Source organism: Elgaria multicarinata, chromosome 3, assembly GCF_023053635.1.
Source record: "Elgaria multicarinata webbii isolate HBS135686 ecotype San Diego chromosome 3, rElgMul1.1.pri, whole genome shotgun sequence".
Taxonomy (NCBI): Eukaryota; Metazoa; Chordata; class Lepidosauria; order Squamata; family Anguidae; genus Elgaria; species Elgaria multicarinata.
Genome location: NC_086173.1, coordinates 142,960,265 through 142,978,150, shown reverse-complemented (window position 1 = coordinate 142,978,150; position 17,886 = coordinate 142,960,265). Strand labels below are relative to the sequence as shown.

The 17,886-nt window shown below is 46.3% G+C and overlaps 1 protein-coding gene across 2 annotated transcripts; it reads left to right on the top strand.

The window, feature by feature from the left end:
- Window positions 1–2,265: 2,265 nt before the first annotated feature.
- LOC134395874 (serine/threonine-protein kinase pim-3-like) lies at window positions 2,266–16,584 on the top strand. Of its 2 annotated transcripts, none has more exons than XM_063122085.1 (6): window positions 2,266–2,458; window positions 7,607–7,707; window positions 10,887–10,937; window positions 11,062–11,428; window positions 13,359–13,535; window positions 15,590–16,584. In XM_063122085.1, the coding sequence occupies exons 1-6, from the start codon at window positions 2,374–2,376 to the stop codon at window positions 15,745–15,747; spliced, it is 939 nt and encodes a 312-aa protein (XP_062978155.1). In that variant the 5' UTR covers window positions 2,266–2,373; the 3' UTR covers window positions 15,748–16,584. The 2 variants fall into 2 exon arrangements, with proteins under 2 accessions (XP_062978155.1, XP_062978156.1); XM_063122086.1 differs by lacking the exon at window positions 2,266–2,458 and adding an exon at window positions 5,193–7,304.
- Window positions 16,585–17,886: the final 1,302 nt, after the last annotated feature.

Here is a 17,886-nt window from a genome sequence, read left to right as displayed (position 1 = left end):
TTGTGGTAGCAAATTTCATAATTCAACTATTTGCTGTGTGAAGTTGGACTTCCTTTCATCCATACTCAGGCCATAGCTAGACCTAAGGTTTATCCCTGGATCATCCAGGGGTCAAACCTGTTCATCTAGGTGACACACAGGGGATCCAGTGCTCAGGCAGGGGCGAACCCTGGATGATCCCAGGATAAACCTTAGGTCTAGCTGTGGCCTCAATCTCCTCCCAGTCAGCTTCATGGGCTAAGCCCACTGGGATCTAGTATGATGAGAGAGGGAGAAAAATGTCTCCCTATCCACTTTCTCCACACCATGCATAATTTTGTACACCTCCATCATGTCTCCCCTTACCCTCCTTTTTCCCAAGCTAAACAATCCCAGTTGTTGTAACTTCCTCTCAAAGGGGTGATGCTCCAACCCCTTGATCATTTTAGTTGCCTTCTTCTGCACTTTCCCCAACTCTTCAGTATCTTTCTTTTTAGGTGTGGTGACCTTAACTAGCAACAACTAAGGTTTTATCTATTCTGTATCTATACTAGGCTCTCCCCCTTTTTGCATCTAGTCATCCCTAGAGAAGAAAGATGGTCATATACATAGGGTCAAGAAATTAAAAGCAGGTCTGCGGTTGTAAGCTGGAGTTAAAGATGGGACTTGGATGGAGTCCCAGGCCAATTCCTGTTCTAATTTCCAGCAAGGTAGCCATGTCAGTCTTGGGGCACCTTAAAAATGAACAAATTTATTATGGCTTTTGTGGAGTACACTTCAGCAGATGCATCTGATAAAGTGGACTCTAGTCCATGAAACTTTATGTTTCCATCATAAATTTGTTAGGCTTTAAGGTGTCATAAGAGCTGTTGTTGCTTTTGTTCTCACCAATGAAAGCCTTATAGGGCAAACCAAGGTAAAGCAAAACCTGATTTTAGTGTCACATGTGAAACCGCCCTTAGTAGATAATTGACAAAGTAGCATAGGGTGACCACATGAAAAGGAGGACAGAGGTTCTGTATCTTTAACAGTTGTATAGGAAAAGGAATTTCAGCAGGTATCATTTGCATATATGCAGCACCTGGGGAAATTCCCTCTTCATCACAACGGTTAAAGCTGCAGGAGCTCTGTCCTCTTAACCAGATACAAAAGACGGCAGGGCTCCTGCAGCTTTAACTGTTGTGATGAAGAGGGAATTCCACCAGCTGGGTGCTTCATGTGTGGAAATTCCCTTTTCTATACAACTGTTAAAGATGCAGGAGCCCTGTTCTCCTTTTCATATGGTCACCCTAAAGTAGCAGTTCAATGCAAGTATACAGTATGTATATAAAGTATATAAAGACTGCCTAGTTTCTGAAGGGTACCCGGTTAGAGCAGGCAGCCCTACATAAGGGTGTCGTTAATTGCTATCACTAATCCATCTTAAATTATCTTTAGTATGCTGTGCACCCTTCCAGTCTAGTCCTAATCATAAGGACGTAAGAGGAGCCATGCTGAATCAGACCAAGGGTCCATCTAGTCAGCACTCTGTTCACACAGGAGCCAACCAGGTCTCCTCCAAGAACCCACAAGCAGGAAAGGAGTGCAACAACACCCACCTGCCCATGTTCCCCAGTAACATTGGCTTACTGCCTCTGATGCTGGAGGTAGCATAGAGCCATCAGGACTGGTAGCTATTGATAGCTTTCCCCTCCAGGATTTTATCCCTTTTAAATTGGAGTTCATCTTGTGGAGGTCAATTCCATAGTTTAACTATAATGTGAAGAAGTCCTTCCTTTTATGGGTCCTGAATCTCCCACCAATCAGCTTCATGGGATGACCCCAGTGGGTTCTAGTATGATGAGAGAGGGAGAAAAGTATCTCCCTATCCATCTGTTCTGCACCATGCCTACTCAGAAGTAAATCGCATTGGGGTAATTAGGGCTTACTCCCAGGTAAATGGGTATAGGGTTGCAGCCTGCCCTCGGATATTCTCTCCCTCCGTTTCGAAAGGCTAGCACTGGCCGCTGCCACTTCTGGAGGAATCCGCTTCCACTAGCACAGAGGTCACTGACTTGAACTTACAGCATGGAGCGCGGCCGTTTCATGTTGCAAAGCGAAAGATCGACCTACAGATTGGGAAGCGCGCCAAGGAGGGAGGAGCGCGTGGAAACGGGGAGGGGGGAGGAGGCGGAGGCTGTATCAAAGGGGTCTGGCCCAGCTCAGCCTGGAGCGAAAACTGGGCGTGGCCTGTCCCTGGTGGGCGTGCCCGTGTCACTTTCCCAACCCCGTGCGGCTTCCCCTGGGCTTCAGGTTGCTGTTTCGGGGTCGCGAGAGTTCTGCTTCGGCGACTTTTGATTCTTCTTGGGAACTTTCCTCTCACTGCGATTGCCAATTGGGGCCGAAGCGGCCGCGATGTCTTCGGTGCAGGTGCTTTATCCTCCCAAGATCCACCACAGCAAGCTTAGCCAGGGCTTCCCCAAAGATGAGCCGGCTCAGGGTAAGTGGCCAGGAGGAACCGGAGCGCAGGGGGAGCCCTCAGTTCGGGGTGAGCGTGGGGTTCGAAGGTTCCTCATTTGGGGAGACCTCCCCGAGAGCCAGAGGCTCAGCATAAAGATTGATGCATGAACGGACGACAAGGAGATGGATTATTCCTTGCAGAAGGTGCCATCTCAGCGGGGTTTGGGGAGATAGAAGAAGAATCGTGCTTTTTGCGTTCGGGTCAGATCCGATTCCCCCCCCCCCCGTGCCCCCAACTTGGGCACTGACTCTTCTTTTCTGAGCCATCACCCTCGATTCTGGAGACCCTCACATTGTCCATTGGGCCATGGGCTTCCTGAATGATATCAAAACCTTCCGAGAACCCATAGAGGACATATCTTATCAATACTGCAAGCTTATATTAGCTTTATATCAGTTCAGCTGTCATGGCTTTCCCCAAAGAATTTTGGGAATTGTAGTTTGCTGAGGGTGCTGAGATTTTTTTTTAATAGAGGTTTCGCTAACTCTCTCCCTCCCCCCCAACCACCAATGAACTACAGTTCCCAATGTTCCATGGGGTGAGATGGAATGAATATTAAAAGATTTGCTTATTGAAGCTAATGGTCCCCTTACTGAGACAGGATGACACGGGTGAAGCTGCAGCAAGACTGGACTGTATCTGTTGAAGGCTAGGGATCAATGGATGGAGAAAATTACTTTTCTCCCCACGCGTCTTAAAACCGGTTGTGGGCTCGTGTAACCCACCACCATTGACGTGCTTGCTAAGGACAAGGGGTAACACTGCAAGCCATGCCTTCTGCCTGTGTAGAGGATTGAGTAGTTCTTTTCTTGACTGGGGGAGGGGACAGCGACCGCTCTTGACTTGACAAAGTTTGAGAAGCCGGGCTCTGGGATATTTCCATCACATTGCTGGTTGCCAAGTATCAAGAGGGCGGCAGAGTTCCAGCTCAGTGCTGACTTCTGCCGGCCGCTGCTGGCTTTGCAAAAGCGTCATTCTCTCCAGCGTTTAAAGAGCAAGACTTTGCGGGCCATAAATCGGCCGTTGCCAGGTTCCTTCTCTTTCTCTTTCTTCCCCTTATTTAAATCTAGGCTAGGTTTGGAGTTGGCTTTAAGCGGGAGCGAGCGCTGAATACTTAATACCTCTAGGTGCCTACCGAGTTGGCTGGAGATGGGGAGAGTCGTTAGGGGAAAGAAGAGAAAAAGGGATTGTGTATTCTCCCTGCACTTGGCCTTCCTGCTCCCCACAGCCAGCCTAGACTCATTTGTCGCTCACAGCTGTTAAAAGGATAAACAGTCTATCAGTGGAGGCTGGTGACTCCGATTTTGCTGGCGCTGCGAATCTGTTCTAGGTATCAGTCAGAAGCAGGCAGAACGCTACAAGAGCTATCCAAGGTGTTGAATCCACTTTGGGGATAGGGTTTAACACTTTGGATACCATCCTTAGATCTCTGGATCGTTCTGACTGAAACCTGGAGTGCATTTATAGCCCCGCCAAAATTGGAGCCACCAGCTTCCACTGCAGTCTATTGGGATGGGTAGGCAGACTTCTCTGTGCCTCCGGACCATTAGGAATGGGTGTTCCTAAAGTGTGTCACGCTTCTAAAAAAGAAACAAAAAACATTTTTAATCCTTCTCCTTGGGAGAAGCTATAACTTGCTTCTCCCAAGTCCTCACTAATTCTCAGAACAACTCTGTAAGGTAGGTCAGTATCATATTCAAGGAGCCTGTGGAGATGAGAGAGAGTTCCTTGCCTAAATCTCCCTAGTGCTTAGCAGAAGTGGGCTTTGAAGGAGAACTTCACTGCTCAGGTTTGAGAGGCAAAGAGCTCTCCAGGACATCAACTCCCAGCAGTCTTGAACCTTGCCCGTGCTGGCACGGGCAAATCCGGAGATCTACCCTCTTTCCACCCGTTTTAGCCAATGCAGTACATATGTGACCCTCACTGCAAATTTTTCGTGCCTTTAGGTACAACAAGCAGAGTACTCTATGTGACAAGGTCCTCTTTTTATGGACGTTTTAAGGCTGCAATGCTACACACACTTAACTGGGAGTAAGACTCATTAAACTCAATGGGGCTTCCTTCTGAGTAGATATGCATAGGGTTGCACTGTAAGGCTGCACTTGCTATACCTGCTTCTGTGGGAGTAAGTCCCATTGAAGTCAGTGAGACTGACTTCTGAGTAGACATGTACAAGATTTCACTGTAAGGATTGCCCATAATTCTACCTACACGTCTACACTTTTGCAAAACGACCACTCAGAGGGAAGGGAAGGGGGTTGTGTCCAATATCAGTCCTACTTAAAGTAGACCCACGGAAATGAACGGGACTGAACTTAGATTAGCCGTGGATGGGCAACCCATCTTTTGCATTCCTCCCCCCCCACCTCCTAAACGTCTGCGCCTGAGGAAGGAAACACACGACTGTGAGTGGACAGCAACTTTTTTTCAACCTACGCCACCCTCTGGCCCTTGTGACAACTTTGCTTCCCCCGCCGCAGCCGCCCCCTTCCCGTTAACATACTTTTGGAATGACCCTTTCGGATCCTCCGTTTATCATTGCGACGGTGCAGAGCTGGCCAGAACTTTGGCCTTGCATCGCTCTCTCATGTGATGGTGCTGCTGATATATCCCCTACTCCGCCCCTACCCCACCCCCATCCGTTCCTGGCACCCACAAAGTAGTAAACAAAGGCGCCTGTTTTCCTGCCCGGCGGCGGGAGAAGGCTATACCTGACGTGTGGCGAACTTCTGCCCAGACTGCCCTCCCCGCACCACCACCACCATCAACCGCAGAAGTTCTTCTCTCTCAGGCTGAGCAAACAACCCCTGCTCCCTTCACTGCCAGGATCAAAGCGTTTACAGCCGGAGCTCCCCGACTCCGGGGGCATTTCTCGCATTCCGAGGGAGCTTAGATAGATACACAAGAAGTTTACGGCTCTCTCTTGGCTTATCGTTTTTAAGGCTTGCATTGCGGGAAAGTGAAACTTAAGTTAGCGGGCTCTGCTGAGGGAGATGGAAAAGGTGACGTGGTCATCTGGCGTCTAGATTAGCCTGATTTGGGGGCAACTGCTCGCTGTCAAAGTGCTTTGAAATCCAGCGTCTCACTTCATTTCATCGACGGTGTTGTTGTTGTTAGTCATTTCCCCAGCTGGTTCATTCAAAGCCCCACTTTAAAGACAAGGGATTGAGGCCGAGTGTGTGTGACCACCCAGCAAGTCCAGGCACTAAGATGGGTCTTTACTAAGGTCCATATCTGGCCACTGGCGATCACACACATGGATGCTGAACTTGAAATGATGAGGATAATAAAATATAGGAGAGGCAGGGAACTTTGGAAAGAAGAGGTGGTAAATTGCTCAGCGGTGGTATATGTGTGTGTAATATCTGAGTAAAATCCAACGTAAGTCCTCCTCGGAGTGGACCCATTGAAATGAATGGGATTTAAGTTAGACTTTAATGCATTCTATTAACCATTTTGTGGTTAAGCAGCGTGGTTTAGCGTGTTGTCTGAACCAGACCATTGAGTTTATTTTTTCGCCTCAGAGTGTGTGTGATAAACTGGTTGCTGGGGAATTTTGTTTTCCCCGCCTTCTGGCCTTAGGGAATTAGGAGCATATTAACCCTAGGATAATTTTGGTGTTGTTAACTAAAACGAGGTGATTAGCGCGCCAGATTTGCAAAATAGTAGCTTTCATCCTTTGTTACACAGTATCTGAATGACTGAGCGGTAGTCTTTTCATTGGATTTGTTTATTTATTTATTTTTCTCTTTTGGGTAGACTAAAGGTTGCCAAGTCCAGATCCTGATTGCTAGGAAGGGTTGAACAAAACGGGAGAGATTCTAACAGATACAGCGGCACTCCAGATGGGGGAAGTCCTTGAGAGACTCAAGGTCTCGCTCAGACAACCCTAGAGATGGTACACACTCCGTGGGGCGATGCCTATTTGCATTTTACGTTTGCAAAAACAACAAAAATGGTGTTTGGAGAAGCCGCACCGCTTGAATGGCTTGTTAAATAACCAAAAAGGGTCTGCTGTTAGTGGGCAAGGTGTGCAGAGTTCATCAGCGTGTTCGCCTGAGAAGTCAGGAGCAAATGCCCGCTGCAGGAATCAATCGAAGCTGAACACCGGCTCCTGCTTTTAAGCCGTCGGTGGTTGCAATTCAGCCCCCTTCTGGAAAAGATCGAGGGCTTTATCGTCAGGATCAAGAGCCCTCCAACAGAAAATGGGCTTAATCAGTGACAAAATGGTACTTGGGATCGGTGCGTTTTGAGCACAGATCGCCCCTTTCCTGCAAAGTGCGATCCCAGCTTGCCGGTGGCGGCTCACACGTGGGTAAACAAGCTTCGAGTGGGGGGAGGGCAGAGTTATCGCGCGCCTCTCCTCGATTGGCTGCTGTGGCGCGCCGCTGCCCTTCTGATTCGTTGAAGACTCTACCACCCCCGCCTCCATGGAGTTTATTTCTGCCCCACCCTCTGAGCCTCGCCGACTGTTTCATCCCCGGGCGGTTTAGCCCCGCCCTGCCGGCGGGCGAGCGAACTCCTGTGTTCCTTCGGATTGGCTGAGCTTTTCCCCGCTTCTTGGGGCTCACCTTCCCATTGGCCAGGAGCGGCGTGGGGTCGGAATCTTGGTCGAAGCGTAGGAATTCCAAGGCGCACGCGGTCGCCACAATATTGCCCAGGGGAGGGCGGGGCACCAGAGGTGGAGGAGGATTTTAAACCGGTTGCTCGGCGTGGCCGCTGGCTGTCCACCTGGCCATGCTGTTGGCTTCGGGTCCCGTTCGCCGCCCAACTCCCGAAGAGCCAGTGGCCCCTGATGTTGCCGGAGAGGAGCCTCGCTATTTGGGTACGCGACGTGCCCGCACAGCGTGGGTGGGTGGGTGGGTGGGGGAGTGTAGGGCTAAAATCCAACGTAAGCCCTACTTAGAGTAAACCCATGGAAATGGAGGCGACTCAAGTTACCCATGACTAACAAGGCCCATTCATTTTAATGGGTCTCCTGTGAGTAGAACTGAAGCTGCATTTTACCTTTCGTGAATAGGAGTCCTGGGTGGGGGAGAAGGATTTTGCAGGCATGCCGGAGACGCGTTGAGCTCAGACCGGCTCCTGCACACCACGCTGACCCGCCACTTAATCTCTCCCTTGCAGGAAAGACCACCTTGGAGGCGCGCTACCGCCTGGGAGCATTGATCGGCAGCGGCGGCTTCGGCACGGTCTACGCTGGGACGCGGCTCAGCGATTCCCAACCGGTGAGAGAGAGAGTGGCGAGTTGTTGTTTTTCTTTAAAAATATATATATTAGGAAGAAACAGGTACAACCTTGTGCCCTCCAGTTGTATTGGACTGCAACTTCCATCATCCCCTGCCAGCGTGTAAGAAGACATGGGTGTCTTCTAGGGAAACTGGTGGGGTGGGGCTACTCCAAGATATACTTACCAGATCCTGTACTGGGGTGAATTTATGTCTCACCATCAGCAGAGAAAGAGGAACAAACTAACTGGGTGTGTATATGTGGTATATGTGACTCCTTGAATGAAAGTCCGTAGCATTTCCTTAGGGTGCTCACAGATGAGGCTTCCATCGTCCTGCCTCATTCACAGAACTTTAGGAATGGGGTCCATATGTAATTGTTTTCCACTTGCACCCCTCCCATGTTTTCCCCACCACTCCTTCTTCCCCCCTTCCTTTTTTTTTTTAAGAAACAAGGGCAAGACAGAATTCGTGCACATTGCTTTTTGAATCCCAGGTAATAGGTGTGATTCCCTTCCCTTGAACCTTCCATCTCTCCCTTTCATTAAAGAGTGTTATTTAGGGTGGTCTCTATCCCAGCTGTGCAGAACCCTTTTTTTAGCCCATGGGCGGAATTCCATTTCAGAGAAGCTTTTGCAGGCTGCATTCTGGTGGTGGGCGGAGCAGAAGGCAACATGGGTGGGGCAAAAGGGGTGGGGCCCAAAATGCTAGTATATTGTAGTTTAAAGGTCTTATTGCCAGCAACTAACCCTTAGGACAGCTATTTCAACCTTTTAGAGAAGGGTGAAATTGCACAAAAACTGTGACCCCACCTAACGATTGGCGGTGTATGTGTATGGCCAGGTGACCGGGGGGGGGGGGGGGGGCAAGGGGAACCCCAGCGGTCTGGATTTGGCCTTAGCCCTGGGATTCTGAACCCAGCCATTATCCTTTATGAGTTATGTCTCTTGAGTCCCTGCTGTGATGGGCCGCTTGTGAAGCCTTCAACTTCACTTTGGGCAGATGTAGCCCATAATGGTTCATCAACTGCATTACCTGGAGACTGGCTCATCAAATGTTAGGTAGAGATATTGACTTAGCAAACATCCATTCTGTGATGAGGAACAAATTGATGCTATTTTACAGTGTATATATAGTGTCCACAATGGGCTATGCCCAGTTGTCTTATAATTTATAGTTGTGCACAATTGCACACAACACTTTATCTGCTAAGGGCTATTTCTCATGTTACATTTTGTACTTGAGTACGGATACTTGGTTACTAAATACATGTGTAGCTTATTGGTTGTCAATAGCCAGCAAGTGTCTAAGTCACTGTTACTGTGAGCAAAATCTTAGGTGTACAGAAGCAGAGGATGAGAAATTTTGGGTTCCCATTTTCCCTGTATTTTGTTCAGGACTCAGGGGACCACAGAGTCAAGCATCGGGATTGGCAACATAGCATGACCTTTTGATTAGTATGCCATAACATTTGTTGAAGATGTCAAAAATGGCAGCACATCTTAATCACCCACATGTTTATTTTTAATGGTTTTTAATGCTTTATGTATGTATGTTCTGCATTTTAGAATTTTGTATACTCATTTTCATCTCAATTTTAGAATTTCTGTAAACCACCCATAGAGTTCTAGCTATGGGGGCGGTATATAAGTGTAATAAATAAATAAATAAAAATGTCTATAGCTTATGATGCTTTTCTTTTTTAAAGAGTCTAGTTCCATTGTGGGGTTTTTAAGGGGTCTATTCCCAAAGGGACAAAACATTTGCCCTTTAAGACCTTTGGATCAGGGACATTTAGCTGGCATTTAAAAAATATGTATCAACCACATGCACATAAAAACATTTTTAGTGCACTTTTGCAGCTAAATCCAAAAGAAGTCATCAGTTCAAACAGCTTTTTCTCTTGAGTGGATAAGAAAAATGTTCTGCTGTTTTTTTGGTGGTGGTGGTAGGTTAAACAAATAGACTGTTCCAGTGAGGAGACATACCAGCTATTTTGATCTTGATTCTTTGTAATGTGATAAATCATGCTACAGATGGAGAATCTTAGATTGTAGAGGGTATTTCAGTGAAAGCCATGTTGAACCGCAAAGGGCACCTGCTTAAATAGCAGGAGAATCAATGCTCTCTTACTTGGGTGTTTTGAAGAACTCTCAAACTCCATGAGAAAGTTTAGATCACATCATACCATGGGGCATTTCTCATGTTTAGTTTATCCAGTACAATTCACATAACATCTTTAATTCAGTTGATTCCATATTAAATACCTATGAGAGAATCTAGAACACTGAATTAGACATGTTGTTTTCTGATACCAAATAGCTACCCTTTCAATATTCTTTTGACATACTTGTTCTTGATGGTAAACCTTACACCATCTATCATAGGTTGGAAGAGTTGTGTAGTTTGCAGAAGGTGTCTTCTTCCCCATAGTTGAAATGGCTCACTGGGATGAAACACTTGCATTTTTTTTTCCAATAGTAGGGACGTTGACATCATCTGCCACCCCCCTCAAAATTCCCATTTTCTGTGAGCTTAGCTGCAATCTTCACAGTAACTTGCGGGAGTGAGGGGGGCGAATGAATTTTCTCAGCAACAATATAGTGTTTCCTGTTGTAATGCAAAGAATTTTAGGGTGGCCTGGTCTTGAATGGGCAATTAAGCCCCCTTTGCTTTACAGAAGAGCTGTTCCTGATGGAGATGAAAACTGCTAGAGTTGATTCATTGATACTGATCCACACAGTTGCCTGCAATTTTCAACTCTCCTTGGGGGAGTGGCTATGGGGACTGTCATGATGAGCACCTGCACTTTAAAATTTACCACTCCACCACTGCAAAAAAAAAGAGACATGCTTGGGATGAAGTAGATTATTGGTCTTCAGCTGCTGGGCCAGAACCCACTGCACGGTTGCAGTAGGGCCAGCTCCCAGTTTAAGAAGGTTAATGACTACTGTAGTAGTAGATTTGACTTCTTAACATCTTGCTTTCAGAGGCAGTAAGCCTATATACACCACTTGCTAGGGAACATGGGTGGGAGGGTGCTGTTGCACCCATGTCCTGTTTGTGGGTTCCTGGTCGACAGCTGCTTGGCCACTGTGTGAACAGAGTGCTGGACTAGATGGAGCCTTGGTCTGATCCAGCAGGGCACTGCTTATGTTTTCTTCTTCTTCTTCTTCCAGGTGGCCATTAAATATGTTGCCAAGGAGCGAGTCTTGCAGTTCCAGCACATGGTGAGTTCTGGTCCTTCTGTGTTGATAGTTCTTGCAGTCATGCTATTGTGCGAACCCCTCTCCTGCTTGAGCTGCAGACAGTGCCAAATGCCAATCAACCTATCTATCCCTATTCTTTCTCTAGAATGGCACGCTCGTTCCATTGGAAGTCGTTCTACTGAAGAAGGTGTCCTCCCCAGGTTGCCGAGGTGTCGTCCGCCTCCTGGATTGGTTTGAGCAGCCTGACTCGTACTTCATCGTTATGGAGCGCCCCCTCGTGTCTCAGGACCTGTTTGATGTCATCACAGACCGGGGCCCGCTCCCTGAAAATTTGGCTGCCAGTTATTTCCGGCAGGTGGTGGAGGCAGTGCACCATTGCCACCTGTGCGGTGTATTGCACCGGGACATAAAGGACGAGAACATCCTGGTAGATCTCCTGCAGGGTGACCTTAAGCTCATAGACTTTGGCTCTGGTGCATTGCTTCGGGATTCTCCATACACAGATTTTGATGGTGAGTATACTGCCTGTGACGGAGAAGGAGGGAGGGACTGGCAGTAATAGATCTCCAGGGTTTTTCAGTCAGGAGTTCTTCTAGCCTTATCTGGAGAAGCTGGGGATTGAACCGGGGACCTTCTGCATGCAAAGCAGCTGCTCTGCTGCTGAGCTATGGCTCCTCTGAGCAAACCAGGACACCAAATCTCTGCAATGTGAGAGAACCATCACAGTTATACCAAACATTGGAAAGTAGTTTGGTCTAACCTCTCTAACCAGAGAAATGATTCCAATCCCACGGCTTTCAAACTGCAAGGCATCTTCCCCTATGGAAGTACAGGAAGCTGCCATTGTCCCAGTCTGAACTCTTCCATAGAGGCCTTTACCTGGCTTGCCAGGAAAGCAAAACCCACCTGTACCTTAGTTGGTATAAAATGAGTGGCGATAGGGACAGGCTTTCAGAAGAAATAGTTCCCTGTACATTCATATTACACATGGAAAGCCGAGGCGGGACCATGCAAAATCAGACTCCCTCCATAAGTAGGAGTACACACAGTGAGCTTTCTCTTGAACATGAATAGATGGTAGTCAAGAAAGGGATGAGGGGACATGTGGGGTTATGTTGTGTGGTCCTGAGAAACTTTCCGCGTGTAATTGAACATATAGAGGGATTTGTGTGGGCCCTTTTTTTGCATTTTACACAACTGGAAGCTCATTAGGAGCTGTTTATTAAATCTCTCCTTTTGAAAATAGATTGAAGGCCTACGCAGATGAGTTTTAAACCTAAGTATTTTAATATGTTGTGATTGTTTTTATATTGTATTGGTTTTATATGCTTGTTTAACTAGTTTTATGTATTATTGTATTTAATATTGTTCTCTGCCTCGATCCAGAGGGAGAGGCGGGTAAGAAATAAATATATTGTTATTATTATTAAGTAGTCTGCTCTTTTTTCTTCTTCTTACGCCGACATGTTTCTTTTCAGTTGAGAATCAAAAACAGGGGGAGGAAAGCATCCAGATCAGGTGAAAAGAAGGGAGAAACAAATTCTCAGGGTGCTGAACTCTATTTATTTATTCAACTTACAAATAAAAATGTTCAGCATCCTGAGAATTTGTTTCTTCCTTCTTTTCACCTCTTTTCAGTTGAGAACTGCCATTTGTTGTCTTCTAAAGGAGATCAAATTGCTATTTAAGTCTTATGATGACAGCTTCATTCTTCCTCTGTGACATGCTTGATCACAGTAATGCGGACTAATTGCCCCTTAATTATTATAGTCATCCGAGTTGAGCAGTCTCATCAGTATTTGTGTGGAGGAGAAATTCCAGTTGGTCATTGGTAACTGTTCGTTGATCTATTTATATACTAAATCAGAGGATGATAGGTACTTCAGATGTATTGGAACATGCTCTCATGTATGTATCATAAGTTACTGGCCTAGTTGTCACTTGGGTAGTAAACCCAAGTCTGGGCTGCACTACTTTAGGGTTTTTTCCAATGCTAGTCTAATTTAAGTTAGAGAGAGCTCCGGCTGTTGAGCGGTATAGAAATGAAATAAATAAATAAAGTTCCACTAACTGCAATGAGTCTAATCCATGTAGAACTAGCATTGGATACACCCCTTAGGTTGCAGTTGAAGGCTCACATGATGAATTCTGCTTCATCAAAACAATTACTTTACAGGGCATGGAGGAGCCTTAATAATGCTAATTTATTTACCTCAGTAAGCCTGCAGATAGAGTCCAATTTTATAAATGGAAAACTGGAGGTGCAACATGCTTACAGTCAACTCTTTTGTCTCTGTTACCTGTCTGAATGTGAATGTTGTATCTAGTTTCTGCAATTTGGGCCTAGCCACCCTTTGCCTTACATGGGCGGTGAATGCATTGGCTGTAGCATTTCCGTTCCAATTTGGGCACGGCCTCACCCATTCCTTTCCGTCCCTACAGGCACGCGGGTATACAGCCCCCCTGAATGGATAAAATACCACCGGTACCACGGCCTGCCTGCCACTGTGTGGTCATTGGGAGTGCTGCTCTACGATATGGTGTGTGGGGACATCCCCTTTGAGCGTGATGAGGAGATCCTCCTTGGCAAGCTCCATTATCACTGCCGAGTATCCTCAGGTACGGATGCGGCTGTGGATCACAGCCAAACAGAAGCTGTCGAATATGTGTCAGATACCAGGGTGGATAAAAATCAATGACTTCTTTAAAAAAAAATTAAAAATCAGATTTTTTAAAATTTAAATTGGTTTTTTTTTAAATTTAAATTGGATTTTTGAGGAAAAATCTATCTAAAGATAGTTTTCTATTTAAGTTACATTATAGTCCAAAGTATATTCATTGTGAAATAAGGATTAGTTTTTAATTATGTAGCATGAGGCTGTTTAAATTTTTTGGTAAACGAATTCCATTAATCCATTCACAATGTCATGCTCTTCCAGAGGTTTCTGTAAGATTATTTTTCTCCTTCCAATAAAGTACAACAGAAAAGTTGTCCAAATATGAATGATTAACCTATTAAACTGCAGATAGTTCACCTTGCAATAATTTCATAATTATCTATCTATCTATGATGTGTTTCTAATAGTATAACTAAATCAGTATTTTTTTTATATAACTGTAAAACTAATCTGAAAAGTTACTATTCTAAAAAAGAAACCTTTATCTGGTTGTAAATATTAAGATTATACCAACAAGAATGAGTCTTTGGTAACTCTGAGTTGTGTAAAATATAGCGAGGAAGAGTGCACTTTTTTGGGGGGGGAAGTCACATGATTAAATCGAGTCTTTCTGAATAGTGATTTAAATCAAATCCACCCTGTCAGATACTGTTGTCAGCTAATCTTGAATCAAGTCAGACTCCAGTCACAGCACTGCGCATGTTCTCATGCCCCTGTCCAAGATCCTTTTCTACCTGGCATCTTCTAGTGACTTGAGAGTGGAGGGAACATCTGGGCAAGTTTTCTCCCAACCTGTTTTTTTGCAGATTTGTTGGTCTGCGACTCTTTCATCATTGGGAATTGGAGGGCACCAGGTTGGGGTAGGCTGGTATTGCAATGATCAGCATTAGTCTCCACAGCATGACTTACTATTTCATACACACTGGCCCAGTTTGGACAACACACTAAACCATAAAGCCTAAGTGTTTTGAGCTAAACATTATGGCTTTGCGTGTCGTGTGAACCATGGTGGCTACATAACCACGGTTTAAACATGCTCACTAACCACTTGCTGCAAAAGGGTTAGTGGCCTAACCATGACTTAGCGCCTGGTCTGAACAGGCCCATTGTCATTAACCAGTGATGCTCTGTTCCATGAGTGGAAGGGCAAACAGGCAAACTAGTGTGCCCTACCTCCTTTTTGTCTTTCCCTTCCTGTGTCCTCCTCTGCTACCACCAGGTAGAAATCTTTTTCTTTTCCCCTCTGGCGGCCTCCATTACACCAGCCTTAAAACTCTCTGGATCTCTGGTATATGCTTTAGGTAGTGGGTGGGAGAGGATTGGGTAGTGTAGCTGGACCAATGGTCCGTCTTGGTTATAAGGCAGCTTCATTCTTAAGCTAGTGGCCCTTAGTACATCTTGTGGCAGTGAATTCCGCAAGTTCCTGTCAATTTACCTGTGACAGATGTCAGGCTACTGGACTTCCTGACTTTATTTTTAAAAATCTGTGTTTGGTTAAATATCTTCCAGACCATTTTTCTTAACATTTTATGTTGCATGTTGTTGCTAGGAGATAGGCAACTGCACAATTGAATTCCTTAAGGATTTTTTGTGTATGCTATCCGAATCCAGTGCCTTACTCATTTGCCAGTTAGCTCTAGAACATCACAATGGTTGGGACTTGTGGCAGATTGGTAGCCCCATGTGAGAGGCCATTGCCCTTAGAGGTAGGCCGGCTTACCTCTTAAGTTGATTAACTGTGCTCTGTGTGAATGATTCCTCTTGCATTTTTTAAAATTGACTTGAGCATTAAGGCACAGATCCTGCCCTACTATGAAGTGATCCTGACTCACCTTGGGAAAGGAATTATCCTCCAGCTTCAGTTCCCTGTCTCTAAAATGGGGATCACTGCAGTTTGCTTTTTTGTGTTCTTAACAAGGCAAAGTGTTTGTTTTTAACAAAGTGCTTTTCCTGCTGGGTGGGAGAACATTTAATGGCGATTTCTTTCCTTGACAGACTGCCGTCACTTGATTGAGTGGTGCCTCTCGCTAGCCCCGGAGAAGCGACCTTCCTTGGAGCAGATCCTGGCCCATCCCTGGCTTCTGGCCTTCTTGGAGCCGAGTGGCCGCAAAGTGCAGCAGCCCACAGTCCCTAAAGCCAGCCCCAGCCTGTGACTATGGTGCCCTCCGGACAGCGTTGGGGGCGCCCTGTCATGGAGAAGGCAATTGTGCCTTGGCTTCTCCCACAACCACAGGCTGATGTAACCACTGTTTCTTATTCCTGCTGATTAGCTGAGCGGCTGCCCCTAGCAGAGGTGTTGCCGCTGGGGGCAATTTGTGAAATCCCAGGTCTGTGGCAGTGACTGCCCAACCAACTAGACAATGGGGCTGACACTCAGCCCTTACCCAAGACAATAGAGACCAATGGGCACTGTTCTGTTTACACAAAGATTTTGCCTGCCCCCCAGGCATCAGTAAGGGGCAGAAGATTGGCACCAAGCAAGCATTGTTTAAAGGCACCTGTACACATCTGGATCGGTATTGGAGCACCTCGGGACTTCCTTGAGGTACCAGGGCTAGATGAACATTTTATTGTACCATGGCTCTGGTGATATCTCCGCAGGTGCCAGATTCTTATTTATTTAGCGTGACGTTCCTTTGGGAGCCTTTACTGCTTCCTCCTGTGTTAATGCTAAAAGCATCTACCTGCTGCCATACCTTTGGGTGTAGAAATGTTTTCTCTGTCCTGCCAGAAAGTGACATGGATACCGTAACATCTCCCTTCCTCACCCCAAATTTCCATTCCTGTCCAGCCATTCCAAGTCTGAACCCAGTTTCCAGTCTCTTCACCTGGTTTGCGCTCTCTCTCTCTCTCCCCTTTGTTCTGTGTTGTAGTTTTGGGGATGTAAAAACAAAGAGAGAGAAACAAAGAGCCCAAGCACATCAAAAAGTATGCACACAAGGGGAGCATCAATCCATAAGCGCAAGATTTTATTTTATTGAACTTTTTTTCCTTTTTTCTATTTTTTTTAAAAAGGAAGTCCCTGGCTCCAAGCCTCTTCTGAACCAATAACAACTTCAGTTGTTTACATCCAACCCAAGCTATAGATTACAACAAAGGAATATTCTGGAAGATCAGTGAAAGTGCTGGCTTAATTGAAGAATTCTCGGTTTCTGTTTCAAGGTTCTGTGTAGAAGTCCTGCTCCTTTTCACAGACCTCCTTCATCTTTGCTGGCTCCTCATCCTGGGAAGAGTTTGGAGCTGAATTCGGCCAGTGCTTGTGGATGTTCCAAATTGTCCCCTCCACCCCTTTCATCCCAGTCCAGCCAAGTCGTATTTTGGAAGTATAGTTTTGAATTAGTGCAGAAGAGGCTTGGTGCCACAGATGTGTGTGTTTTTTGAAGCTAGTTAAACGTCTTCCTTTCATCTACTGATAGTGTCTTCCACCACCAACAACCTTTTTTTTTAAGCTTTACAGGTTGAGAGACAATAGGGGTTCATGGCATGGAGCCCTTGGGGCATATGAAATAATCAGGCCAAAGCATTCTAGTTGTTGTTTTTTAATGGGAACTTGAGCTTTGAAGGGTGGGGGGCTTCCCAGGTCTGTGAATTGGCCCTAGAAAGGGGTTCAGGTTCTGTACTTTTAAGGATTCTCAGAGCTTTCCAAGCCTGAGGTAGGGAGGGCAGCCCTTCTCTTGGCTGTGTTGTTGCAGAGCTCCTGGCTGCTAGTTGCAGGAGGACAAGCCCCACAACTTAACAGTAGCTCCATGGGCAGTAATTTCTGACAATGGCTACATGAAGTAGGAACTCCTTTGGGGGGGGTTAATACTAACGTCCCTTACACGGCCTGGGGTTGGGGGTCCATATGCTTGCCAAGAGCCTGCTTACCCTGGAGCGGGAGAGCCTGGCTTGGTGTTACACTGTTCAAAAACCAGTGTGATCAGAGGTGAGAATATCTGGCCCTCTTCCTCAGGTCCGAGCTGGAAAGGGGAGTGAGGTCTTATTCCTGAGCAGTTTTTCCAAGGCTTGGTGTGGTGTCAAGAAGAGCCCTTCCACATATCCAAAATATGGCTTTCTCTGATGCTCTCACCAGCTTAAAGCATCCACTCCCCAGGGTTTATCTGGTGAGTGCATCAGTGGATCCTTGCACCTACACTAGGCCGAGACCCTGGTGAGTTGAGCAGTCTTAAAATCCCTGTCTGTTTTAACACCAGCTTTCTGGCATTGCCTGTCCTCACTGAGACATACTCGCGCAAGTGGATAATGAGGGCACAGTGCTAGCCAGGAGAGGGGGGCGGGGCTGCAAGAACCAG

Bases quoted from the DNA above. Each gene is read 5' to 3' on its own strand.
- LOC134395874 (XM_063122086.1), top strand. From the start codon at position 7,217: ATGCTGTTGGCTTCGGGTCCCGTTCGCCGCCCAACTCCCGAAGAGCCA. The intron at 7,708-10,886 runs GTGAGAGAGAGA...TTCTTCTTCCAG, and splicing joins GGCTCAGCGATTCCCAACCG to GTGGCCATTAAATATGTTGC. The intron at 11,429-13,358 runs GTGAGTATACTG...CCGTCCCTACAG, and splicing joins TCCATACACAGATTTTGATG to GCACGCGGGTATACAGCCCC.